The sequence below is a fragment of the Bubalus kerabau genome, chromosome 5 (genome assembly GCF_029407905.1).
Source record: "Bubalus kerabau isolate K-KA32 ecotype Philippines breed swamp buffalo chromosome 5, PCC_UOA_SB_1v2, whole genome shotgun sequence".
In the NCBI taxonomy this organism is placed as follows: Eukaryota; Metazoa; Chordata; class Mammalia; order Artiodactyla; family Bovidae; genus Bubalus; species Bubalus kerabau.
In genome coordinates this window covers 114,773,207-114,799,210 of record NC_073628.1, presented here as the reverse complement: position 1 = coordinate 114,799,210, position 26,004 = coordinate 114,773,207, and the positions used below count along the sequence as shown (strand labels likewise).

At 38.7% G+C, this 26,004-nt stretch overlaps 1 protein-coding gene across 7 annotated transcripts in view; it reads right to left on the bottom strand.

Moving 5' to 3' along the window:
- The window catches only part of RASAL2 (RAS protein activator like 2), a 402,889-nt gene that overhangs the window by 17,751 nt on the left and 359,134 nt on the right, over nt 1–26,004 (bottom strand). For 4 of the 7 annotated variants that reach the window (XM_055582761.1, XM_055582754.1, XM_055582755.1 and 1 more), the window contains 9 exons: nt 23,695–23,848; nt 21,864–21,962; nt 20,757–21,311; nt 18,431–18,575; nt 11,341–11,485; nt 10,474–10,710; nt 8,611–8,812; nt 6,374–6,573; nt 4,039–4,900 (listed from right to left, as the gene is read on the bottom strand). In XM_055582761.1, coding sequence (XP_055438736.1) covers nt 4,039–4,900; nt 6,374–6,573; nt 8,611–8,812; nt 10,474–10,710; nt 11,341–11,485; nt 18,431–18,575; nt 20,757–21,311; nt 21,864–21,962; nt 23,695–23,848 — 2,599 coding nt within the window. Of the gene's footprint in view, nt 1–4,038; nt 4,901–6,373; nt 6,574–8,610; nt 8,813–10,473; nt 10,711–11,340; nt 11,486–18,430; nt 18,576–20,756; nt 21,312–21,863; nt 21,963–23,694; nt 23,849–25,591; nt 25,939–26,004 lie in introns of those variants that run through there. The other 3 variants (XM_055582756.1, XM_055582757.1, XM_055582759.1) reach the window with 2 other exon arrangements.

The following is a 26,004-nucleotide window of genomic DNA, read 5'->3' as shown; positions in this document are numbered from 1 at the left end:
GTGATATTTATTTAAAAATTATTTTTATTATAATATATTCTTCAAATGAAAGAACTAAATACTGTCTTTTATATTTATTTTACTGGTCTTATGAATGCTGGTCTTATTTCTTAATTAGACGCTCAACCCTTGAAGCATGGCCCCATATGTCACAGGATTTTTTTTTTGAATGGTAGTGACTATGTCATTGTGCAATGGATGCTCAATAAAATATCATCCATTTACTATTACTTTGGATTTTCTTTAGAATTCATACCAAAGTACAGTTTATCATTAGGAGAAAGATACCCTATGTTTTTCCTCCAATCCTTTAGAAGTACATCAAAGGGCTTTTTCTCAGAGATTGTTCCATCTCCTTTATAAGATAACAAAATTTATTTCTTCTAGTTTATAGTCAAACAAATTGAGAGGAGAGATTGATAAGTTGCTTAGCTATAGCCTTCAGAAGAACATTTTCTCCACTGATGTTCAACAGTGGATCATAAAAGATGAAAAAGATGAAATGAGAAGGAGCAGTAATTCCTAACAGGAATATCATCCTTCTGAGATAGAGCTTATATAGGGTGTCTCTGGGAAAAATAATTTGTTTTAGGGCAAAAAGGGCCAGAGAAAGCAGTTTCTATTGATCTTGGTTAGCCTGGCTATGCTTGAGGCTGACTGAGAATAGGCCAGTTCCCTGTTTAGTTACTAGACATAAATAAGACATGCTACTTTCAACTTCCTCCTAATCTGAAATAATCAGGTTCCCAAAAATGAAGGCCACTTCTCCTATCAACACCAAAGAAAGGGCTGACTAAATCAGTAAACTCTGAGAATCCTAGAAGAGGTTGGTTAGGGGATCAGATCAGATCACATCAGATCAGTCGCTCAGTCGTGTCCGACTCTTTGCGACCCCATGAATCGCAGCATGCCAGGGCTCCCTGTCCATCACCAACTCCTGGAGTTCACTCAGACTCACATCCATCGAGTCAGTATGCCATCCAGCCATCGCATCCTCTGTCGTTCCCTTCTCCTCTTGCCCCCAATCCCTCCCAGCATCAGAGTCTTTTCCAATGAGTCAACGCTTCGCATGAGGTGGCCAAAGTACTGGAGTTTCAGCTTTAGCATCATTCCTTCCAAAGAAATCCCAGGGCTGATCTCCTTCAGAATGGACTGGTTGGATCTCTTGCAGTCCAAGGGACTCTCAAGAGTCTTCTCCAACACCACAGTTCAAAAGCATCAATTCTTTGGTGGAGGGGTCAACAAATCCCAAAGTGAAAACTGGAGCATCATTCTAATAGACTTGGCAAATACCTAGTTAAAAAGCATCTTCAAATTGGAATTTCTAAGGTTAGGTAACATATTGTATCTGTACAACTCATATATTGTAAATAAAGTCTATTATGCACACAGAGTATATGACAGATCAAAAAAGATGAAGAGGAAAATGATTAAAAAGCCAAAAAGGGTCCAAAAATTAAAAGATGGCTTCCTAAAATATTCCTTCTCTGTAGATTGTTCAACTTCCTACTCAGTGGATGGAGAAGGACTGAAGCTAGTTACATTGTCAACAATGGCTGCTCCTTTGTGCCAAGATACAAATGGAATTTGCATGGGACAAAGCCTCCAATAAGTATAAATGCCTGTAGAACAATCCTCCAAAGAAATCCTCCAGTATTGGGGGAGAGAAGAATTCTCCAGCATAATAATTTGCAATTAAAATATGTAAAGGAATTTATGTAAAAAATGTGCTGATTAGATAGAACATCAGAGGCTTCATAGGAATGAGATGAGAAAAGCAAGCAGGAAAAAAAAAGAACCGAACAACAACAACAACATAAGCTTGAAAGAATAAACCCATCTGCATAGAAAAAGTCAGTGTTAGGGAAAAAACCAGAAATATGAGCAATCAAAATACAGCGATTTCCAGTTTAACTGATATGACAGTGGCATTACCAGCAAAGGCACAACCAGAGATGAATATTTAAAGTTGTGCTGGGGCATCTTGCTATGGCTATGCCCCACTTCAGGACAATGTAACAGAGACGTTCCCAAGCTCATTAATGGCTATGGCTAGAAAGCATTTTAATTGGTGTCTGAAGACCATTTTCATTTGCTACCTTCATCCATCTGGAAAGTTTTCTATTCCCACATAGAATCATGTAGTGCTGCCATGATAGGTGTTAAATTTCCATATAGCAGAGATATTACAAATGACAGTTTCAGGTGGTCACACAAAAGGCTATTTAATTTACAATATCTATAAATAGTCTGAATCATGGATCCTGGGAACTGAGGACAACATGATAAAGCAGGGAAGGGTAAGCATTCTTCTTTTCTGTTTAGGGTTTGAACCAAGTCCAACTTTGCAAAGTAGGCAGAGGGCCCTCTGACCTGTCTTGCCCCTCTCTGCCAATCTGATATTCTTCTCTACTCCTGCTCTCATCCTCAGGGCCTTCATGTTGCACTTAATGCCCCATGTAGACACTTGCCTCTACACAGTATTCCATCTCTAAAATTACTTTTCTCTTCTCCTCTCAATAAACACTTCAGTTCTCTTAAAGGGGCTGATCTCAACTAGAAGCTAGCATAAAAGCAAGTGTGGAAACTTATTCACAATAAGATGTGAAAGACTGATAGCTTCCTAACACAAATTAAATGTATATAAAACATATATATACACACAAAAGATATATAGAAAAGCATTTTCATTCAAAGAAAGGAAAAAAATTATATAATATAATCTTAATGTAAATTTTCTTTTTTCCTTTTCTTTAAATGAAAATGTGCATTTAATCAAATGAATTAATGAAATTTTGGGAAATATAACAAAAAAATATGAAAAATTTAAGACTGAAGAAAAAGTATTTCTCAGAAAAGAAGTGACCAACTAGGAGGTTTTGCCAAGGAACTTGGCTACCAGAATCTACCTAAGTTTTTCATCCCTTCTTCTACTTCTGTATCCAAGGATTCTGTAAACATTCTACTTTAAAAAAAAAAACAAACAATAATTATCAAAGTAGTGGCAAGGGCTCTGATTACAGCACAGAGGAGGCAGAAAGAGCCAAATCAGTAAATGCCTATCTATAAAAATGGAAATATATTAAAGAGATACATTGGTGCCTCATTGCAGTCTCCTCTGACCAGTGATTCTGCTGACTAAAGGATTTGTCATAGAACTTGTTTAATCACTTGTTTAATGATTAGTTTTCAAAAAAAATTCAATGAAGCTTTTTAGGAGAAATTTCTTTTTTAGATGAAAGTAAGATATGTATATATGTACTCTTAGTTTATTTCGAGAGCAAAATATGTCTAGGTGCCTCAAAATGTAATATGTAAGGAAGAAATGATTAAATTCTTAAGAAACCTTTCTTATTTGTGAAGAAAAAAGTTTGATAATTTTATATTAAGTTTAGATGTGATACTAGCTGGGCTTGTCCATGTAAACAGAGAAAGAACAGATTTGCATAACCATTTAGTGAATACTTGTCAACCACCTGTGTTTCTTTCTATATTATGACCTCTCTCCTTTACCTTGCCTCTACAGGTGTTCAGCTTATTTTTCTAGTCATTTTCAGGAAAAGGTGCATGGGACTTGCTATTTCCAGAGGGAACTGGGGTGTGGAGTAGAGAGTAGGTATATCAAACTCTTGGCTCAGAATGCAAAACTTTAGTTTGGAATCTTAAGAGAAAAAAATAAGGAGGATAAAAGTGCAGATTCCCAAAACACATCCTAGTTGATCTGGGCTGTAGATTTCATATCTTAAGTTTCCAGCCATTCCCTCAGCATCACAAGATTTGTGCTAGATGCTGAGAGGTAGCTCAGCTGCTTGAAGAGATGGAAAGGTGCCTGCGTGTTGAGTCAGGCTACATTCTGCTACCTCACCTAGCCAGAAACCTCCCAAACTTTTCATTTCCTCTTTCCATTAAAAGGTTGCAGAAGATCGTTTTAAGCCGAAACCCTGTTAGTGACGGCATTTCCCAGTGATGTATGGACAGAGAACCGAGGACACAGCAGGACCAAGCGGCAGGCAGTCCCGCTCTGGCGCTCGTCCCTACCTGCTGGGTCTGCTGCCTCTGGATGGCTCTCACTTTGGGTACCGGGCTCTCTCTGGAGGAAGAGGACTGCTGTCGGGACCGGCTCCCGTTCTGCAGGGGCTCGGCCACCAGAGCCGCCGATGCCACCGACATGCTCCCGGTGCTCCGCAGGGAGGCGCTGTGCGGCAGGGATGGCGGGGCTTTGGCTCGGGCGCCCAGCCCCGCCGGGTCCATCTTCCGGAGCTGGGTCTGCCCCGTGCTGTTCTGCCGCGGCAGGGCGAGAGGTATGTGTCTGTCGGGCATGGTGTGGCGCCTGGAGAAGTCCTCACTCTGCGTGCTCCGTTTGGTGAAGTCCTCCATGCTGCTGTTGCTGGGTCCGCTGAGTTTGAAGTCTTCACTGTTACTTTGGCTCCTGGAACTGGCAGTGCTTAGGTTCTCCAAACTGGAGTCCACAGAGGCCTTTGGCATTGCAGGAATGGGGTTACTGAGGTGATAGACAGGGTTCTGGAAGGACAAGGGCTGGAGGCTGCCTGGCTGGTTCAAGGCTGGGTGCAGGGGCCTTCGCACTTGGGGTGCACTCTGGGGGGTGCTCTGGGTCTCCCGCAGTTGCTTGATGCTGGCCACCTGAGTTATGGAGAGCTGGCTTCCGGTCAAGCGCATGGGCACGTCGAGTATCACAGACGGATGCTCCGCTTGGGCCGCGTGCGTCTCCTGAAGGTCCATGAGGGAGATGCTGCGGCCATTGGGGAGGCTACTTTCCTTTTCATCCTTTTCCGAGTAAGTCATGCTCTGGGAGGAGGCTTGCTGGACCAGCAATAATGTCTTCCCTCTGAAATAACTGTCTGTGTTGTCCTGGCTTGGGGATTTTAGTTTGTGCAAATCACTGTGAAAAAGGAAAGGACCCTTCATTACTCCTGAGGCAAATTTAACAGTTAAGATTTCCTCAACTCAGGCATATAAACTCCTCAGAAAGCTCACAGGCCCGGTGAGCCTTCCTTACTAGTTTCTAAGCCCAGATTTCATCATCACAATACTCAGAATAAGATCCAACATTTTCAGTTTTTCGCCAAAGGTAGGGGATAATACTGGAGAAGGAAATGGCAACCCACTCCAGTGTTCTTGCCTGGAGAATCCCAGGGACAGGGAAGCCCGGTGGCTACCGTCTATGGGGTCGCACAGAGTCGGACACGACTGAAGTGACTTAGCAGCAGCAGCAGGGGACAATACTGTGTAGACCACCTCCCTCCCTGTCTTAGATTTTTACTAGAATTCCAATCATTTCCTAGTTAGGTTTTAAACTACCCGAGGTATTCCAATTCACAGTTAATTGGTTCTGTCTAACCCTTCCTGGTAGGCTGCAGTCCATGGGGTTGCACAGAATCGGGCACAATGAAACAACTTAGCAGCAGCAGCAACCCTTCCAGGAGCCCTCAGTGTACAACCAAAGGATCCCTACTACAGGCACAGGTCTTGCCAATATAGAAAACAAAGTCTAAGTGTTAACATTGTATCCACCTGTCCAGCGGACACTGCTGCCGCTAAGTCGCTTCAGTTGTATCCAACTTTGTGCGACCCCATAGACCGCAGCCCACCAGGCTCCCCCTTCCCTGGGATTCTCCAGCCAAGAACACTGGAGTGGGTTGCCATTTCCTTCTCCAATGCATGAAAGTGAAAAGTGAAAGTGAAGTTGCTCAGTCGTGTCCGACTCTTCGCGACCCCATGGACTGTAGCCTACCAGGCTCCTCCATCCATGGGATTTTCCAGGCAAGAGTACTGATATTACCACTGGAGTGGGGTGCCATGCAGCCTGACACAACCAGTTCTAAATTGATTTCAACTGAGGTTCTCAGATCTCTGAGTGCTACAATACATGAAAATACCAATTTCATAGAGCCCTTAGTCTTCTATCAGGCAGGACATATGTTTTTTTAAATCACTCATTCCTGTCTGAAACTATAGCCTGCCAGGCTCCAATGTCCATGGGATTCTCTAGGCAAGAACACTGGAATGGGTAGCCATTCTCTTCTCCAGGGGATCTTCCTGACTCAGGGATCGAACCTGGGGCTCCTGCATTGCAGGCAGATTCTTTACCTTCTGAGCCACCAGGGAAGCCCAGGCTTTTTTATTTAAATAAGTTTTTTGAATATAACTCTACAATATCATTTTAGGAGAAAAGTATCCTAGATTATGTGTATTATTATGACAAACAATTGGATTTATCTCAGAAGATTCTTTCCAATTGCTCATGAGTTTAAAGCTGTAAATTCAAGAATGAAGTTCAATAGATTTCCCCACAAATCTCTAAACATCATCTCCCTCTGAGGTAAGCAGTTCCAGTTCTTTCCTAAGTTCATACCTGTCAGTAGGGTCTTCAAATATTTTCTGCAGCCCAGAGGAGAGGCTTCCACTGACATTTGGACTGGAGTTATGCTCAGTGAAGCGTCTCAGTTGCTGTTGTATTGGTGTAGGATTAGTCAGAGATTTGGTAATATCAGCAAGAACACGAGGGAGAGGTCCCAATTTTGCCACGGTTGCCTGTAGGAAGGAATTTTCACCCTAATTGGATAATAAGCATTGCGATATCCACCACAGATTGTTTTTGGGATAACGATGCCATTGATGGAGGGGTGGAGGTTGGAGGGAAGGGTAGGTGTTTGCGTATGGGAGTGGCAGGTTCATAATGCATTGTTATGGAGCAGCAGAACCATGGCGTCGAGATGAATGGAGGAGGCGAAACAAGATGCAGCAGACATTGAGGAAAGAAAGGAAATAGAAATTAGGATTATGCAAATAAAAATTAAAAGACATGCTCAAAACAACCAAACTATTGCCATTCCAACTAAAATAGGCATGCAAAGCAAACTAAATCTTTGGGAGGCTGGTAGATCAAGGGAGGGGAAGGGAGGGGAAGAACCAAACACCTTCTAACCAAAAAGGAATTTAGGACTAGAGGGCTGGCTAGTGTGATGAAACTTTCAAAGACAAGGGATCATGTGAGGAAAGAAATGCATGCCAGCATACAAGAAGGTGATGCATTCAGGGGTCCAGAGCACTGCAGGCCACACAGTTGATCACTGTCATCCGCTAGTCATTTAACCTTGGGAATGCTGACCTACTGCCAACTGAATTTGCATCAGCAAGACAATGTTTTTGTTTAAACAGCAAGATCAGGTAAACTCTATGAGATACATCTAGAGGTACTGCTGGTTTCCAAGACCAAACAGATTAATTAAAACGGAGAAAATGTGTTTACACAGTAAAGCCTGTTAAAAAGACTTTGCCCCTGAATAAACCAGGTTGATTTCACAAGATATAAATGTATCCACAGCCCACTGATGGTGTTATTCAGTGAAGAATAACCTTTTACAACTTGCTTTATCCATCTCAATCATTTTTTCCTTTGGGGAATTCTCTTTCTCACGGGGTCTTATGGGAATCCTTAATGATTAGGTAGTTTTATATGGCTGCCTCTGGGTTTTCCTTGTCTCCTCAACAATCAGTAGACTCCTGGTTGAGGACAAAGGCCATCTGAAGAATGTCTTTACTCATTCGACTCTCTTGAGCCAAGATTCTTATTCAAGGAATTTACCCTTAGCATAGCCGCAACTTAAAATCTAATGGGTCCATAAGAATAAGAAACAGTATTATTTTATAAATGTGTTGGTACCAGTGGACACCCTACCATTTATATGTCCTTACGAAACTAGTCTTTTTTAATAAGTTTTACTCTCTTCTTCCCCATTTTATTGGTGTGTCATTTTTAAAGGTAATAGGAAATGGAGGAAAACAATTACAGAAAAATAATTTAAATAATTTTGTTTTCTGCATTTATTCTAACATACCACCACAGATACTTATAAAGTACCTGTGGTAAACAAAAACATCAATAAATAATTATTATGATAAACCTAGCCAAAATATGTTAGACTGTTTTCCATAATAAATTCTATTCCTCTTTGCAAAATTCCAGAAGGAAGAAAATGATTGACAGGTATACATTTAGTTATTAATATGATATATACTTTTTAGCTTATAGTCAGAAAATAAAGGATTAAAATGATCATTTTCTATATTAATTCACATCTGCAGAGGAAAAAAATAAGGATTTTCAGATCCCGTATAACTCTATAGACACCAATAGTTATAGTAAACCCTCTGACTTGCATGATAAAATAAATCTCATGGTAAGTTACTTAAACACAATAGTCTCAGTATTTTCTTAAGTCCACACTTTTGTTAGAAATTACCGTATGAGGTTTCGTCTCATTCTACACTCCATGAATAACGCATCACACATCAATATTCAATATTAGTTTCTAGGCAAATACACACACATATTTATAGAGATATATACCCCATTAATCAAGGTAACTACTTTAAAATAAATGTTAATAATTTCATGAATTTCCTGGTTGGTTAGGGCACACATTTTACTCAGAAATAATAACAATTTCCTCCCAGACTTCTAGGTCAAAAGGTTGCTTTCAACTAGCAGAGAGCATGAATGTGATCACTCCGTAGACACTCTCCAGAATTCTTGTGGCTCAGGGTGCTCTACCTCCCGTCTCCCATTGCCCTTCCAGCCTACTTTACCTTATCAAGTTGGGAAACTACTTCCCACAGTAAGGAATGCAAAACTGAAAGCTCTCGGCCCAGATCAATGTAACCATCAAAGCCTGGGGTGTTTGAGATAGTGTCTGGATTAGAGATCTCCAAAAGAAAGCGCTTCATTCCACCCCATTCATGTTCCAAAAAATCATTCATGAATGCCATGTATTCCTCCTTGTTACCAAATCTGAAGTAGAGGGAGAGAAAATGAGAAAGAACATATTCAGGAAAAGAGATGTGATCATTTTGAATTGACTTTACACAGAGCTTTTTTTTTAGGGAGGTGACTAATTTGTTTTATTATTTGTAAGTGATAAGTATGAAAACATACTTTCTTAATATTACATTAATACTCAAAAGCTTTGAATAGCTTTCTATTCTCTATAGGGTAAAGACAAAGTCCTTTTTCCCTGGTATTTAAAGCCAGTATAAACATTATCAGTATAAACCTCAGTATCACTAGCTTCTTCAAAATCTCCCAAATATAGTCTACTTCTTTTCTTCTCCAAACCTTTGCTTATGCTATTTATTTCTACTAGAGAATTTCCTCTCTTCTTTGTCTGTCTAGGTTGTAGCTATCTTCTGGGCCTAGCTTAAATCCAAAGAACATGTTCTAAAATAAACTAGCAACAATTTTTATAAGAATTAGATCAAATATGGGTAAACATAGATTCCTCTGTTGGCATATATGTTGTGCACACAAAGTTAAACTCGTGCACTTTCCAAGAGCCACATGCTAGAAAACAGTGTTTCACTGAAGTTCTAATTTTTCCCTTCAATACACTGCTACTAGAAACATACTTAAGCTTCAATATTGAGAGAATCTGGGATCAATTCTGCCAGTGTGAACTGCTTCTCAGTGATTTCTTAAAATTATTTCCTATAAACTATAAAAATTACACGAACTTAAGAAAAATTTGAAAACACTGAAGAGTAGAAAGAAAAAAGGATGGCTGTACCAACTCCACCACACAAACGTATCTGCTGTTGACAGTTCAGTGCATTTCTTCTCCAGCTGATTTCTCCTAACTTCTTTTTGAAAAAGTTTAAAACTACAGAAAATTTCAAAGAATATACAGTGTACACCCAAAGGCCATTTACCTACTTCACCAACCGTTCACATTTTGCCAAGTCTGTTTTCACCTTCTCTCTTTTTTTGATTGAACCATTTTAAACTAAGTTGCAGACATAACCCCTAAGTACATTAGTACCTACTTCTCTAGAATAATGAATAACTCTTACACATACCAATGCCATTATCACACTGAAACTTTAAGAAAATGTTATTTATAAATCATCTCATATAGAGTTCCTATTTCACCAGTTATTCCCAAAATGATTTTAATAAATTTTTTTCCAATTCAGATCCAAACACTGCCTTGTTTCTTTTATCCAGAATAGTCCCCACTTCATCTTTTCCATTTTTCATGATATTGACTTTTTTGAAGGGGTCAGGCCAATTCCTTCCCAACTTTCTTATATTTAGGTTTTTGCACTATCATATTGGGGGATAAAAGCATATACACCATTTGGTGTCCTCTCTTTTTGGCTATCTCTTTTTTAAAATAGCACTTTTCATTTAATATAATTATATCTTTATCATTTTCCATACTATTCATAAACACATTTTGTAGTAGCTGCATATATTCCATTGGATGCACGGATTACTTAACTATTCCTCTGCAAAGTGAATATTCAAAGTGATGTCAATCTTTTTGCTGTTTTTAATAACATCACGATGAAAACCATGTAACATGAGTGATGAGGTGCCCCATGCTCATCTAAAGGTTAGGCCTCATGTACTTTTAAGTGACGTTTTGAGAAAGTGGTTACGGTAGCTCCGCCTACTTGGCAAAGTTGGCCAGGTTCTGGATGACCTTGGCAATGAGAGTCAGAGTCCGAGATGTGCGGTCATCAGGATACTCCTGCATGAGGTTGAAGAGACTGGGAGACATGATGGCCGGGCACAGAAAACGGAGAAACAGTGAGGCGCTGATGAGCCGCTCACTGATGTCCTGCTTGCCGCGGTTCAGGCACTGGTGCTTCCAAGATGCAAACACTTCTTTCAGCTCACGAGGAAAAACACTGCGGAAGAAAGAAAGACCAAAGGTAAAAGTGCTAGAACCCAAAAAAGCCCGGGTGGATCCCACTGTGGCCCCACAGAGTCAGACTATGAGGAGGGAATAACAGAGAGAACTCTTGATTCACGGCTGAGAGGTGGCGGACAAATCATAGACATCCAGATGGAGACCAGAAACCTGATGCTGTAAATCTCAGGAACTAGTGTAAACTAGGTTTTGCAAAGTGGGAAGATGGCATGCAGCTCCTCACTAACCCATTTGATTTACTCTAGCTCAGCGTAATCTCTCTACAGACTGCTCATCACAGATCTAAAATCTTACTGACTGCTGGTGAGAATAGTGATCAGAAATCATTAACGTATCTGTTTGGACACTAGTAAATATGTTTAAAAGTCCTTAAAGTACTTTTGGTATTCGAGGATGTGGGGTTAATATTCTGGGGAAAGATTACATTTATGTAGGTAGTTCAGGGGGACTTCTTACAATATAGGTTTAGATTTTAGACAAAACTGTATTAGGGAAACTTTCAACTTCTCTTCCTTTGGTTGGGAAATCACAGTTAACACTGTGATAACTTTCACATGAAAAAAGTCAAGTTCCATAAGCAGGGAATGAAGCACTGACAGCTGCTCACCAGTAAGAGTTGATGATCTTGCAGAAAGCCAGCTCACAGCACATTTTCAGGTTGCTCTGATGGTCCAGAAGTTCACTGGATGAACATTTGCTGGGATCCACTTCACAGTTTTCATCTGACTCATACAAAGCTTTGATGAACTCCCCTATTTGAAGAAGAGATGATGATGGATCGGATAACTATAAATAGTGTCTTCCTGAATAGTACAAAAGAATTTAGGATTTCTGTACTAAACTGTGTAATAGGGAACTCTTTCTGGTGCCTGACACGGCGGGCACAAGACTGTTCACGAAAGGTTATTGTTTTGGAAGCTAAGATTTACCACCTGCTACATGTCATGTTTATTTTCCTTATCCTGAAGTGGAAAAACAGCACTCATTAACATTGTCATCATGATATTTATAAAAAGAATAATGAAACTACTTTAAAAAATGCTACAACTTTACACCTTTTATCTGAAACCACAAATATATTTAATTAGCAGGAACTCATTAAATGCCTCTCTACGTTATAAATAATGTTGTTACTATTTTAGAAGAATAAATACCCCAGGTCTGACTAAATAGCCCGCCTAAGCTTTTAAGGGCTAATACTGGTGCCAAACTGAGTGCCAAACTCAGATTCAAGTAATTCTAGGCCTACCTCTCCTAATGGGGATAGTAATTCAACAGAGCACACAGCACAGCATCCCTGTATATCATTTGGATGTTTTTCCAAATAAATTTAGTTTAGATGCCCTGTTCATACATCTTATCCTTTGTAGAGATATGCCCAGTATTTCCTGAAAGAACAAATCTTTACCTAATCTCTTTATCCTCCTTTATGAACCATACCTTGTATCTGTTCTGTTCTATGCTTCACGCTATTTTGTGCTTACTTGGTCACACACGCGTCTCATCTTCAGGATGAATACCACTGAAGATCAGGGACTGGGTTCTATTCAAGTTCAAATCCCAAGCCTATCAAGTAGCTTCCAAAGCATTGCTGCTGCTGCTAAGTCGCTTCAGTCGTGCCCGACTCTGTGCGACCCCATAGACGGCAGCCCACCAGGCTCCTCCATCCTTGGGTTTCTCCAGGCAAGAACACTGGAGTGGGTTGCCATTTCCTTCTCCAATACATGAAAGTAAAAAGTGAAAGTGAAGTCGCTCAGTCGTGTCCGACTTCGCAACCCCATGGACTGCAGCCTACCAGGCTTCTCCGTCCATGGGATAAGAGTACTGGCGTGGGTTGCCATTGCTTTCTCCCCCAAAGCATTGCAGGAACTCAAAAAATAGTTGTCAGAAATGGTAGTATGGTTTTCTTTTTTTTTTTTTTAATACGTCTTTATGAAAAAGGAGTAGATCTTTCAAAGCTCCTTCCAAATCTGTTCATAGTAACTGAAGTTCAGGCTAGTTACTAATAGATATCATGGAAGTGAACAGTAACTTCTACAAAAAAATTAAGAAGTAGAAGCAATAACAAAGAGTATTTTCTATCAAAATGGCTAATACTAAGGTAAAGGAAAGATTAAAAAAAAATGGCTGTGATAGAGGATGGGAAGTGATTATTTGGAAGTAAAATGCTTGGAGGGCAGGAATTTAAATGATGCACAGAAAAGAAAGTGATGCAGAGAACAATTAAAGGCTATGGAACCAGACAGATCTAGGGTCAAATCCTGGACCCATCACTTAGCCAACCGTGGGGGGCCTGAAAAGTCACTTAACTGGTCTGAGTTTCGGGTGCCTTATTTGGAAAATAGTGTTAAGAACTCCAACCCGCTGGAGCTATGGCGAGGAATAGGGCATGAAAAGAAAAGTGTCTAATATGGTGCCTGGGTACTTAGTAGGGGTCCCCACAGTAAGTGTTATGTACATACTTTGTAGTTTTAAAATAACTTTTCATCAAGTAAAAAAAAAAAACCAAAGTTAGTAAAATAACTTTTCATCAAGTGAAAAAAACCAAAGGCTTTTAAATTGTTTACCAGCTCTCATAAGATTTCTACTGAACACGTTCTCAGTGTCACCTAGGCTCTGTGCGCCCACAGATTTCACCTCATTTAAAGAGTACCAGAATTTAAAACTAAGTCATCAATGTCAAATACTTGATGTAAAAATCAATCCACCTCTAAATTTATATCATTAATATTTGGCTTAATGAGTTGTACCTATTCTGGGGAAATAATACTAACTTGTGAATTCTGAGAGTATTTTTCTCTTTTCCTTCAAAAAAAGAACCAAATAAATAACTCAAGGGTCTGGAAGTAAATTGACTGTCTAAAGTTTTTTTCTTTTTACCTGATTATAATTAAAATCCTCAGAAATTGAGAAAACTCTTTTCACTTTTGAAACTATAACCTATGTGTCTGATAATGTGGAAAGTACCACACTGAAAAGTGAACTTTTATAGATCTGCACCTACAGGCTGTTTTGCTTGCTTGCTTGCTAAGTCGCTTTAGTCGTGTCCGACTCTGTGCGACCCAATAGATGGCAGTCCACCAGGCTCCCCCGTCCCTGGGATTCTCCAGGCAAGAACACTGGAGTGGGTTGCCATTTCTCTCTCCAATGCATGAAAGTGAAAAGTGAAAGTGAAGTCGCTCAGTCGTGTCCGACTCTAGCGACCCCATGGACTGCAGCCTACCAGGCTCCTCCGTCCATGGGATTTTCTAGGCAAAAGTACTGGAGTGGGGTGCCATTAGCTAATTACAAATTATTGAGACAGATTTAATCCTTTCACATCTGCTCTCTGGCCTTGCCGGGGGCCAGCGGGGGTGGGGGGGTGGGGGGTGGCGGTGGTGCGGCGCAGAGATTAGGGACAAAGAGGACAGGTGTTTAAATGTTTAAATTTGAGTTTGTCTACAATGTTCTAGGTCAGGAAGCAACAGTTAGAACTGGACATGGAACAGCAGACTGGTTCCAAATAGGAAAAGGAGTACGTCAAGGCTGTATATTGTCACCCTGCTTATTTAACTTACGTGCAGAGTACATCATGAGAAATGCTGGGCTGGAAGAAGCACAAGCTGGAATCAAGACTGCCGGGAGAAATATCAATAACCTCAGATATGCAGATGACACCACCTTTATGGCAGAAAGTGAAGAGGAACTAAAAAGCCTCTTGATGACAGTGAAAGAGGAGAGTGAAAAAGTTGGCTTAAAGCTCAAATTCAGAAAACGAAGATCATGGCATCTGGTCCCATCACTTCATGGGAAATAGATGGGGAAACAGTGGAAACAGTGTCAGACTTTATTTTGGGGGGCTCCAAAATCACTGCAGATGGTGACTGCAGCCATGAAATTAAAAGACGCTCACTCCTTGGAAGGAAAGTTATGACCAACCTAGATAGCATATTGAAAAGCAGAGACATTACTTTGCCAACAAAGGTCCATCTAGTCAAGGCTATGGTTTTTCCAGTAGCCATGTATGGATGTGAGAGTTGGACTGTGAAGAAAGCTGAGAGCCAAAAAATTGATGCTTTTGAACTGTGGTGTTGGAGAAGATTCTTGAGAGTCCCTTGGACTGCAAGGAGATCCAACCAGTCCATTCTAAAGGAGATCAGCCCTGGGTGTTCTTTGGAAGGAATGATGCTGAAGCTGAAACTCCAGAACTTTGGCCACCTCATGCGAAGACTCATTGGAAAAGACTGATGATGGGAGGGATTGGGGGCAGGAGAAGAAGGGGACGACAGAGGATGAGATGGCTGGATGGGATCACCGACTTGATGGACGTGAGTTTGCGTGAACTCTGGGAGTTGGTGGTGGACAGGGAGGCCTGGCGTGCTGTGATTCATGCGGTTGCAAAGAGTCAGACACGACTGAGACTGAACTGAACTGACAATGTTCTATAATGTTTCATTATCTCATTACTTTCTAGCACCCAAATTTCATGTGTAGAAATATGCCAATAGGTATGGATATATTATTGTTAAAAGGAAATTTGCCTCCACCGTCAATGGCGGGAGTCAGGCCATTTTAGAGCCCTTTCCGTATGTCACAGAAGATGGTGTTTCCTGTGTGTCACAGGACATCAACACGAAATCTGATTTCAATTAGAAAAGTAAAAGGGGTTAATGGATGAAAGATTTAAGTCTAATTGAGGCAGAGTCTATGCTATCAACATTAATGCTTTTAATCAAGATAAATGAAGACTGGCTAAAAAGCAGGCAGATATTCTTTAATTTGATTGGCAACTTTTAACTCAGTTTTCTCTGAGCATTCTTCAGGCAGTCTGCAAATAACATCTATTTTTTTTTTGCCCAAAGTGTATGAAATACAGTAAAACTTGAATTATTCAGAGTGCTCAGCTGTACTTATTAATGTGATTTTTTGGTTTTACTAAGACTTCACTGTGAAGTTTTTTTTATTTAAAGCTTACCATGAAGTCTTATTTAATTTTATGATTAGAGGCTCCTGCTGTAGCAAGTACAGTATCCTATGATGAAAAAAACAATCTTTCTAAGGGAACTGAAATTTTTGGACTTCTTCAGGGTTACTTTTGGAAAATCACTTATTACTATTTTGAACCATATAAAATAAGTCTTAATTTATACTGGTGCTAAGATGTATTCTGTAAATTGTTTTCAAAACAGAATTTGTCATAAAAAAATAAAATACAGGAGGAAAATTAGATACCAAGAATCTAGGATTAAAAGGCTAACTAGAAATATGGAGAGTTAGATGGGGAGAAGACAGCAGCATCTCTGTCCTGAAGAAGCTTACTAATTAATTTTGCTTGTGTCTTGGAAGCAGCACTCATTTTCACCACCCTGGCCCTTGCTCTTGGGTTACAAAAATGATAACAGAGATCTTTGTGGGGTTACGTGAATTTCTTCCCCTGCTCACTGAATTTTCATATCTCAATGAGCCAATCAGATATTTAATTATTAACTGTTCTATCAAAGGACTTGTCTCTCCTTTTCACTTCAGGAATTATTTCATTTGGAAATCCTGGTTAGTACATGGAATGGTGGAGTTTGAATATTTGATTTTTAAGCAGTAGATGGTCAATAAATATCTACCTCTTTATCTCCCCAGAATAGAGAATACTGTTTGAGATGCATCATTATTGCTTTTTATAAGGTGGTGCAAATCATTAAAGCAAACTATGATATATAATTCATGATATGACTGTAATAAGCTTTTTATATGACACTGATTCTGTACCTTTCCTAAAGTCAATGAAAGTCCATTTTCGCCATTCTTCTAAATTCCCATTAGATCTTAAACTAAAGCATATGGCTTAAAAAAAAAATGAAGATAGGAAGCAGGAGAAGAAAAAATTTACTTCTCTAGAGTGGGAATTAACTGCTACTACAGTGAGTCCAGCACTCACAGTCCAACACGGTGTTTACCTGCTGTTTCTCAAGCAGTCATTCACTTTTTACCTCCTGTGACCTGGCTCCTGAGAACAATCCCAGGCATCACTAATGAGCAAAATCAACAGCCATGTTTTTGTTTGACTCTTTACCTTCCTTAATCTCTGACTCTCTTAATGCTTTTTTCCTCTTGGTATCTAAGACTCTTTTCCTTCTTCTTTTTTTTTTTTCGCACAGGCATGCACATTTCCTCTATCTCCGATCTCTTCTCACATTCCTCTGCTTCCTTCTACACTGTAAGCCAGGAACACTGTCAGATCTGTCTTTGGCCCTATTCTCTTTCTCCTGTAATCTGGTAGTTTCACTGATTCCTTCCACATGGGTAACTTAGTCCTAAACTTCACCAGCCAGCTAGATAGAAGTCTTGGGATGTCCTGCCTAGAACCCCTGGGACTTCCCACTTGAACTTCAAGTTAAATACAGTGAAGTGAAAATATCATTTCTCATTCTTTCGAGAGTACTACTTTTATGTTCTCTTTCTGTTAAGAATCTCATCATCAAAAAAAAAAAAAAAAAAAAAAAGACTCTCATCATCTTTCTTGTCACTCGCAAAGGCCCCAAATTCACTGTAATATTTGACTTCCTCCCCTACCACACCCTGCCCCATTCCCACAAACGGAAGAGTTGCCAAGTCCTATTACCTCACTGGTGATTACCTCATTCAGTCTTATTTCTTGCCTTCAACACACACCTGTCTACTCTTGACAGTCACATGTGACTATTGAGCTCTTGAAATGTGGCTACTGCAAACTGACCATGCAATAAATGTAGATAAAATACACATAATTTCAAAAAGCATGAAAAAAAGTAAAGTATTTTGTTTATAATTCTTATATTGATGATATATTAAATAATATTTGGATATACTGGTTTGAATAAAATGTTATTGGAATTAAATTTACCTGTTTCTCTTGCCCCTTTTTTATACTGTGACTACTAGAAAATATCAATTACATGTGACTCACATTAAGTTTCTTTAGGACAATGCTGTTCTACATTCTGTGTGAAAGACTGGGGACATAAAGATAATGACAATGTTCTTTAAGGAACTCATGTCTGCTTTATCATAATGTACAATGAAGTGCCAAGGACAGTGCCTTACTCTAGTGGTAACACCTGAAGTTTATGACCAAACATGGAGCTGAAAGTGGGTGACCTAGTCAGTAAGAACTACTGATTGGAGAAAACTTAGTTGTCATGACAAAGCCTGTAGGTCTTGAAGGCAGAAACTGGGAGTCGTGGGAACTGGCAGGACTTTCTCCGTTGCTGATGCACGACAACAAATGCTAACACTTTCAAAACTTAGGTGATGTATTTATTGGGTTGGCCAAAAAGTCTGTTGTAGTTTTTCCATAAGATGGTATGGAAAAACCCAAATGAACCTTTTGCCAACCCAATATATCATGATGTAAATACCCAAGACTTCAGAGGAAACGGATCAACTAGATGTAACATCTCATTACTAACATCACTGTATGTCTCAGAATGTCAGGAACTTGAGGGCATGGGGGTACTGCCTGTGCTCATGAGCTTTCTCATGGTACATGGTATAAGAAACAGATCTTCTATTCCTCCCCTGGTGAGTATTGCCGACACTTCCTACAATTGAAACTCCAATTTTAACTCTTTAATCAGTTGGAACTAAATAACGTTCAGAATTTGAGTTCCAGTTGGTTGTTTCATGAGGGTGAAATAACCTAAAAGTCAAAAGGGAAAGAATAGAGATGTTTTTCTTCTCCATACCCAGTGCGTCGTGAAGATACTGTTGTCCCACCAGCTTGAGGTATTCCTCAATGGATTTGGTGGCAATGGTGTTCTCTCTGAAGATCAAGACATCATGTTCTCCACAACGATCCACCTCAGACATCACCAAGTCCGTCAGAAAATCCTGGTAGAATAATGTTCAATCAGGCAGAAAGCAACTGAATGTGAATAAATACTACACGTTAGGAGAGACTGATGCAATGTCAGACATCCTGGGAATGCTGCTTTAAAACTAAATCTACCAGATTCATTTGAAGGGAAAAGGTCAGTCAGGATAAAATTTGAAGTGTTACCAACTTACCAACCTTAAGTTAAAAATTCCTTCAAAGGTTTTCCATTGCACTTAGGATAAAGACTATAATCCTGCATGTGGCCTGCAAGCTTCTAACGCACGGCGCACAGCGCTGTCTGTTCACCACAGAGGTTTTTGCAAATGCTGTTCACAGTTCTGCTTCACTCCCACCCTTGCTCCGCCTCCATTTCTATGGCGTTAATTCCCTGGATCCTTTGGATTTTAGTTTGCGCCTCGTTTCCTCAGTGAAGCCTTGTCTGACCAACACTGCCTCTGAACTCCATTAGTCAGGACCCCTTGATCCACATTCTTGAGGCACCATGTATCTTTTTATAAATCTGCACTTCTCACTGTAATCACACATTTCTGTAATTATTTTACTAATATCTGTTTTTCCCAGAGACTGTGAGCCCCATGAGACCAAAGACAGTGTCTATTTTTGTTCACCTCTATATTCCACCGTTTAACAGTTTCTGACACATATTAGGTGTTCAATATAAAATAGTTACAAATTGGTCCATAGTATCAACATGAAATTTCTTAAACATCTAAACTCATTTTCTACGTGAATTATGTATGTATATATCTCCAGCCATCCATTTATCCATCCATTTACTCATCCATAGTGAAGGAAGGCATAAGGAGAAATGAAGCCCTTAAGAAATAGCTGCTTCGTTTCTCAGTAGTCTTAAGGAACTTAATTTAAAATTCAGTGTTCATTATTCAATTTGAAATCTGATAATGTCATATATTTTGAATATTATATATTCATTGGATATTTCAAAGTCTCCAAAATAAAAAACAGAGGGAATATGCTGCTTTACTTTTATTTTAAAATTAAGCATTTCAATATTAATGGGGTTCACTCTGGGATTTTTTTTCATCAGTGTGAGAGCTGTAGACTTAGGAATCACTACTAAAACTCTTATGCTAAGGGACAGGAAGAAACCTGGGGGTGATGGTAACACTCTGTATCTTGATTGCTGTGGTTTCCACGGGTACCTAAACTGTCAAAACTCATTGAATTTTCCCCTTTAAATGGATTTGGTTTATAATATGTAAATTGTACCTCAATAAAGGTGTTAACAAACCCTACATATATCCTTGAACCTCAAGCAAATGAAGAACAAAAAGAACATATCCATACAATTTCAAAGATGAGACTCAAAATTTCAATGATTTTTTTTTAACACCAGAAAGCTCAAAATTATCATTAATAAATTCAACCACCAAAATGACGATCAATAGGAAGGCAATTAAATAAGGAACTAAATATTGAATATATTGATATATTCTGATATGTATCAAGAAATCTTAAAAACACTTCATTGTTCGGTTCTAAATAAATTATTCTAGCGGTGAACTCCTCTAGATCTAAAATAGAATTTCACCATGATCACTTTGCATATAATATAATGCAGACTTTGCCTGGTTAAGTGAGCACGCCTCGCAGCACTGATGATTACCACAGTTCAGGCTGATCGGCGACTCTATCAATTGTTTAATGTTCTTCATACAATTGGTGTATTTCTCTTTCTATCTTTCTAGATTTTTACTTCTATCCAGGATGAACTGAGGTAAGGCTATCATGAGACAGCTAACAATAACATCCCTTGGTATTTTAATTCCAAATTCAGACATTAATCTCATGAAGACTCTTGCTAGTGACCAACCTGATTCAGGAATACTTCCTTCTGTGACTAGGTGATATATATAGTCATCAGTCAATCTTAATTTAAATATAGTGTGGAATAAAACAATCATACAACACACTTTGGAACTAAAGAGAAATAATCTTGCACACACTGGGATTATTACACCAGTCCTACCATTTATTTTGTTCGGTGATAAAGAGCGAGCGGTGCTATCTATATTTTGTGCAAATAAACTTTAAATAAATACTTGTTAGACTCTTCATTTTACTTCTTTAATTTTATAATCTCCACTTTTTCTGAATCTAAGAACCAATAATAGGTTTCCTTTCTGGGCAATGCAATCCCCCTTTCTACTTACCTTGGCCCTTCCCGTGCTTTGAAGAATGTGCACTAAGGCACAGGCTAGCTCTTCTTTATTTCTCACACTGATTACTGGTTCAAGAACAGAACATAACATGGTATAGTTGCTGGTGACAAATTCTGCAAACTCTTTGTATTGCTCCATAGGCAGAATGGTGATGGTTTGGAAACGTGATTTAATCCGAATAGAAGGTCCTCCTGTCTTTCCTTTGTTGGGTGTAGGTGTACTCACTGGGTACCACTTTTCTACAAACTGGCGACCAGTCACACTGGCAGTGGGGATGTTGACTAGCCCTACATAATTATTCTTGTCTTTTTTCTTCTTTTTTTCCACATCTTTATAAATGTGAACTGTGATGCTATGAAGAGGTGGAAGGCTGTAGAACTCAAAATGTTCACCCCAGAAGATATTGTCTGCTTTGGTCTTGCTGGTTGTACGAGCAAAGAGGGTATCATCAAGGCACAGTTCACAGAAATATTTCTTTTTAGGGGCAAGGTCCTTGGCTTCAATAATCCATAAACGGAGAACATTTTCAGCTCGTCTACAATTGTCCTACAAAGAAGTAACAAAGTTGTGTTTGAGAGCCGAAATCCCAGAAAGACAACATTTTCCTCTTAAAGTAAGTGATGCTATGTACTTCATTAAGGGCAGTCATAAAATAATGAAGGGGATTGCTATCTCATCATTCAAGATAACAGCAAGCTCTTAGAGAGCCACAACATTCTATTTCACTTGGGTTAAAGAAGTAACATCCTGTAATGGAAATTCTCGTATAGCCAGTCTTATGGCAACTGGATTAGCTTTCTGCAAATGAGATAGAGGTATGTAAGTAATTAAGAAATCTGTGTTCTAGTCCCATTTCTATTGTGTATCATACTCGGTTCTCACTTAGTCAAGTAACTTCTCTGAGTCCTCTTGTCCACACTGATAAAATCATGATACTGTCTGCAGTAAGATTATTTTGAGCACAAAATAATAAAACACGTGTTTGTGTTTAAAAGTTCTGTAAAATTTAAGGTATTATTAATATTACTGTATTTCCCTTCAATCAACTTACTGCTTATAGAGTTATACAGTTTTTTGGACATTCAAAGCCACTCTTACCTTATTTGGTTGAACTGTCCTGCGCAGGTTTTCCATCCACTTATCTCTCTCTGAAGCAGAGTTACAACTGAAGCATTTACTTCCACTTAAGTAGGTAACCTTCAACATAAAGATTAGAGATAAGGAAAAGGAAACATAGGGGTATCATTTAAGAGTTGGGGATATGCTGTGAACCCAAAATGATATGGTAACCAAAATGATATTTGCTGGCTTTGTGATATCTATGTGTGTGTCTACATTCACTTTTTGCTTTTTATCTACTTAGCATCTATACTTTTCTCCAGGTAAGGACAAAGGTCACTGAGAATTCAGCTTAGGAATCTAAAACTGGCCTACAGTTTAGAAAGAACAAAACTGAAAACCTCTAATTAAATTAATATTTTTAAAAATTACCTGCAAATAAATACCCTCAATTCTGAGTGAGTTAATAAAAAAATAATTAAAAAGGGAAGAAGATCTCTAACAGCTTATTTCTTGGGAATGCTTTCACACTATAATATTACAGAAGGCTATTACATGAAATTGAAAAGAGTTAGTAGTGTTGAATTAATTACTCTGGAACCCACTTCTCTTCTATTAGGCAACCAGTCAGTTGATTTCCAGTCATTAGGTTAGTTTGAATATTATTATCAATGTCCTTTAAAAAGGAAGTATGTTGTCTCTATGTCTAGTACCTACCACCTGTCTCGGCACACAGTCTGTTGAACTGATTTCCACAAATATGGCAAACTTTAAGAGACTTTTATAAAAAAGAACACCAATAAATGACCTGTCCAAATTGCTAACGTGGCTCACATAGTAACTTACTCTCAGCTTATAACCTAGTGAATTAGATCAGATGTTACGTTCTGTCTAATATGGTAGCTACTAACAACAGGTGGCTAGTGAGCACCTGAAAAACAACTAGTCCAAACTGAGATGTGTGGTTAAGTGTAAAACACACATCAGATTTTGAAGACTTAGTTTAAAAAAAAGAAGGTGAAAAGTTGATAATTTTATTTTAGCTACATGTTGGAAGTGGTAACATTTGGGTTTAATAAAATTTAAAATCACACACATGGCTTTCACTGTATTTCTGTTGGATAGAGCAGGTCCCTAAGAACAGTTATCAGATATATCTTTCAACTTTTACAACATCTAACATACGACTCATCATTAGTAATTTTGTAAGTCTGTGCTAATTAATTAAATCATAATGCTAACAAGTACACAGATGGTTTTGAAATTAAATTTTCAAATGGCCAATTGCATACATTAAGTTTGGGAAGGGAAAATTACCTTATAAAAAGTGATAATTTCCTGGTAAAGGGCAGTTTGTTCACTGAAGAAATTAGGCACATGCAATGTGCCAGGAAGCTAGCTAAGTGCAGAAAATAAAGAAGACATGATCCCAGATCTTGAACCACTCAGGTTTTAGTTAGTATGGTTTTGGTATTTTCCCCTCAAAGAATCATTAAAATTGGGGACTTAGGTTTTCAGAAGAAAAATAGTAATGTACTGTGTGATATCTTTCTCAATACCAAAAGATTAAAATACTAACAATAATTTAGTATTAATCTTGTGATCTCTGCTGAGAATGTACTAAGAATTCATTTATTTTGAAAGCAGACAAAGCCAAAAGGAATGAGAAACCATCATTAATAACTTTAATTACCAACATAATTAGATTAGCAGATTTCTAATTTTTCCCCTGTAAGTAGGTAATTTTCAGTAACTGAAAACCAGTTAAAATGATCAAATCATCAATAATACAGTAATGCAATCACAAGAATATTGGATAGAAAATCTCTTTGCTGTCTTACTACTCTTCGTTTTTCCTAGACTTTCCTACCTCAAAGCAGAAGTCTTGTCCAAGGATGCTGCTATGGAGTGGCTTTACCGATACAGGCTCCCCTCTACCGAGATCCAGACATTCCACGGCACTGCATGGGCTCAGCAAAGATTCATGAGAACGGGACTCTTTTAGTTTAGGCAGCCCACGAGACCTAAAAGTAGAAAAAGATATTTATGGTAGTAGTGTAACTACTTGGCCAATAAGAAAATAAAGGTCAAATGCAATGGAGGTTTAACAACAAATGGATAAATGCCTGAAGAGAAAAATATATCTGTAATAATGATGATAGGATCATATTCATGGGACACATAGAAACCACATATATATTCATGTGTGTGTGTGCACACATACTTTCTTTTTTCAACAAAACACAAAAATGTACTATAACATCACTAATCTCAAGGGAGCTGGAAGCTGCCCCACAGACATTGTTTTTTATTCTCATTCCTGTGCTGGAGATGGAGAAATAGACACCATTCAAGGTAGCCTTACGCATTTCTTTTTTATGCAAAGGTCTTATTTAAAGACAAATGGTTTCTTTTTTTCCCCCCATGCTATAGCTTTATCCTCTACTATCACTGACAAAGTAGTAGTGGCTATATCTTCACTGCTTTGGCAGAATAAACATACATATACATACTCAGAAACAAAGCCAAACTTTTCAACACAAGACCCTGCTTTTCAAAAGGTCTGATTTTCAACTCAATATGGAATTCTTTTCTGGCAAGCTTTTGTTTCTATTTATGCTTTATTGTACAAATATGAATGAACAGTAAAATGCCTTGAAGAAACTTCCCACCCTCCAAAGAAATGTTCAAACTCCCATCTAGAAGAAGAGATCTTTGTCAACACCATTCAGGGGTTCTGGTTCATTTTGTCCCCTAGTTGGAACGTGGGGAATTGCGACTCTTGCCACTACAGGAGCTAGTACTTCACTGCCTGAAGCCAAACAATATAAAACACAATATTCTTGAATCCAGAACTGGATAGCTATGCAGTTTTACTCAGTAATTATAGTATTTATTGACTGAAACACTCAGAGTTAAATACATATATTTTAAGTAGAAGTACTTAGTAATGGAGATAAAAAGAAATGTCTTGTAGAAAGGTATTTGTTTTTGTAAAATGCATTAAATAAGCAGCTTCATTCATTTCCTTGAAATAACCATGTTAACATTAAAAGGAACTGAAATACTTAATGTCAGAGTAGCTTGCAGTTAAATTATAAAGTAATAAGATATAGGAAACTAGTACTAAAGGCTGCTCTTTCCCTTCTGGTTCCATTCCAACTCTGTTTAATCAAATTCCATACATACAGTAAAAAACATCCTAAGACTAGGATTTTAGTCCATTCTTCTTTCCACACACAAAACATGTGTTCATATTCAGTAGTCTTTTTAAGGTCAAAGAGTCAATAATTACATTTACCGTTGATAATACAAAGTCTGCACAAAACCCACCTAATGTTTTGTACATAAAAATAGAACAATTTAATAGCTCCACATTTATTTCCTTTTGTTCTAGTGGATAAAACAATGTCATGTTATATACTGTCAACACAGCATATCAACTATAAATAACTAAATGCAAAAACAAATTTTAATGTAATTACCATACAACCTTTCCCAGTATGCTTCATGGGAAGCCTGGTTGAGGCAACAGGATACTATAACCGTTCCTAAATACAAATGAAACAACAATTCCAGCCCCTTTTTCCCAGGAGGAGTTGCCTGGAGAGGAGAATTCTCTCCCGCTCTGGGAGTAAGCCTCTCAACAGGGAAGATGAAGAAGGCATATTAAATAAGACATGCGACAAAAGCTTTACTTTTTTAAACTCTCTAGGAAAATATTCTAAGACATAATGTTATCTCAAATCAAATAAATGTCTACCTACGTGAAGCAACTGTACAGCCACCTTGGAGTGCACCCCCAAATCATAGCGCTGCCACATGTCACAGCACGGCAAGTCACTTTTCTGAACTACATCTCAGAAGACAACTCTGGTTAGAAGACAAGAACCAAGAGAAGATAGTTTCCCCTGCTGCCTTCAGTTACTGATAGCGTCTCTGAATAAACGTTTTCCAGGTGTATGTAACTTCAAGTCTTCAATAGCAGCAGAACAGAAACACATGAAACGGAACACGAAGTCATCTTCTAAACCAGCTGGGGGACAGGCAATATTCTTCTTCTCTTCTTCAGGCTGCATCCAGCCCCTCAGGTAACATAAACAAGGTTCCTGGGCTCTAGGCTGGGCCTGTTGCCATGGTGCTACACCTATAAGGAGATTAGAGCCCAAGGCAGCAGGGA